General features: G+C 40.1%; 1 protein-coding gene across 1 annotated transcript in view; it reads left to right on the top strand.

The window, feature by feature from the left end:
* Nucleotides 1–966: 966 nt before the first annotated feature.
* LOC105463049 (stromelysin-2-like) overlaps nucleotides 967–2,129 on the top strand; it is a 12,378-nt gene continuing 11,215 nt past the window's right edge. The window contains exons 1-3 of the mRNA XM_011710065.1: nucleotides 967–1,009; nucleotides 1,127–1,673; nucleotides 1,813–2,075. Coding sequence (XP_011708367.1) covers nucleotides 967–1,009; nucleotides 1,127–1,673; nucleotides 1,813–2,075 — 853 coding nt within the window. The remainder of the gene's footprint in view (nucleotides 1,010–1,126; nucleotides 1,674–1,812; nucleotides 2,076–2,129) is intronic.

The following is a 2,129-nucleotide window of genomic DNA, read 5'->3' as shown; positions in this document are numbered from 1 at the left end:
TTGACACTGTGGGGACGCGAACTCGCATCAAACTCTCGTCGCCCGCGAAGAAAAAGAACACCGTGCGCCTCAGTCTGTTCTGCTACGCCGCTTTCCTGCTTACCGATTCACGGTTCGGGTACTTACCGCACAGTTGATCGGACGACCAACTTTACTTGCAATTTTCTCAGAAACCAAAGCCCATTCACGCAAACCCTTTTACCGTGTTAGTACACGCAACCCACCCTTTCGAATGGGATATGGCTCATCTCATTTGGTAGTTTACAGTTCGTGCCATTTCCTTGTCAGATACGGCTCGTGCGCGCGAGCGCGCACGAGCCTACTCTTCGTTCCAAAGACATCAGCCTCCCCATTGAAAGACGGCCTTCCTTTCCTTGATGCATAAATAACTATTATTTACTACATATAAGAGTTTTAAAAATGAAAGAACGACTATCTTATTTTCTTGTTCTTATTTTTCTCCTTATATAATATCCAATTTTCATGTCGCGAAACAGCAAATACGTGTATGCGTCATGCATGTGTATACGACGTGTATGCGTCATGTGTGACGATTCCTATGCAGATTCTGATCCAGATTACATAATCGCACAATCGCACCTGGCTCGATTTTTATCGATATATATCATATTCGCGTTTTTTTTCCATACTGTACGTAGTGATTGCGCCTCAATCATTCTCAAGAAGAACTGCGACAAAGTACATTTACATCGTGAACCGAGCATGTCACTCGCATTCACTTTCATCATCATCGTAATAATCACGATCGCTCCGATCATTTACGGATACAACGAAACAAAAGTAATCCATTATCTTCAACGATGGCTATTTACATGAAAACAACACACTATCAGTGAATCATAATAAGGTATTAAAACACGCAATCGCACTATTTCAAGAATATTATCAGCTTCCCGGGGATGGTCATCTAAACAACGCTACGTTACATTCAATGCGTACATCACGATGCGGACTCGAGAATATTCCACATCGAATGTTCAGCACGGAGGTAAAAAAGTGGCAAAAGACAAATCTCACGTGGAATTTTCATCTAGCGGACAAATCTGCAATAGAAGTAGCTGAAATGGCGTTCAATATGTGGGCGAAACATTCACACGCAAAGCAGTAAATCCCGATATCTTAATATCCTTTCGTAACGGTGTTCACACATTTGCGAATCGACGCAATGGTGATGTTTGTCCATATGCACTCGACGGTCCTGATGACGTACTCGCTCACGCATTCCCTCTCAGCGATCGTGATGGTCAAATCGCCGAGATACATGTTGACAAAACGGAACCGTGGTATATACAGCTAAATATGAATCCTCCGGAAAAAATACATTTACTTCTAATATTGACACACGAAATCGGTCAGGCTTTAGGATTACATCATAGTCCGCGCAACGATTCGATAATGTTTGCATATGCAACCTCAAAGTATCCCGGAGAGTTGAATATAGAAGATATATTAGCAATTCAATATTTATACGGAGTTAAGTACAATTCCCCAAAAACGGAATCCGTACCGATGACGACTACAGAAATGACTCCCACAACAACAACAACAACAACAAAGCCCGAATACGTGGATCTGTGCGATTTGAAATATGTTGACAACATACTAGTATTAGATCATCGAATATTCGTAACATATCAACGTTACGTTAGGACGTTCAGCATAAATGACAGAACATTCAATAACGGACCACTATTAATACACAACTATATATATGAATTTTTTTCCCGAAAAAAATTTTACTCTGTCAGCCGCATATCAAAGACCCTTAGGTGAGATTGTATTATTTATTAGAGATCGAATTTACATTGTCGATTATCCTAGTTTTACATTAAGCGCGGGTTGGCCAAGAACTCTCAAGGACATAGGACTTCCAACAACCGCGATAATCATTGCTGCAATAAATACCAACAAGGGACGAACATATGTGATCTTCAACGGTCAAACCATAGCCGAGATAAACGAATGTACAATGACTGTTATTAAATATCACACTTTACAAATGGTATTTCCAGTAATACCATCAGATATGACACTAGCATATCGTTACATTGATGGTTATATTTATTTCGCCAATAATCGACAATTTTTCAAATTTAACGATTTCACGA

The sequence above is a fragment of the Wasmannia auropunctata genome, unplaced genomic scaffold, assembly GCF_000956235.1.
Source record: "Wasmannia auropunctata unplaced genomic scaffold, wasmannia.A_1.0 LD336092.1, whole genome shotgun sequence".
Lineage (NCBI taxonomy): Eukaryota > Metazoa > Arthropoda > Insecta > Hymenoptera > Formicidae > Wasmannia > Wasmannia auropunctata.
This window is presented reverse-complemented; position numbering and strand designations above follow the sequence as displayed.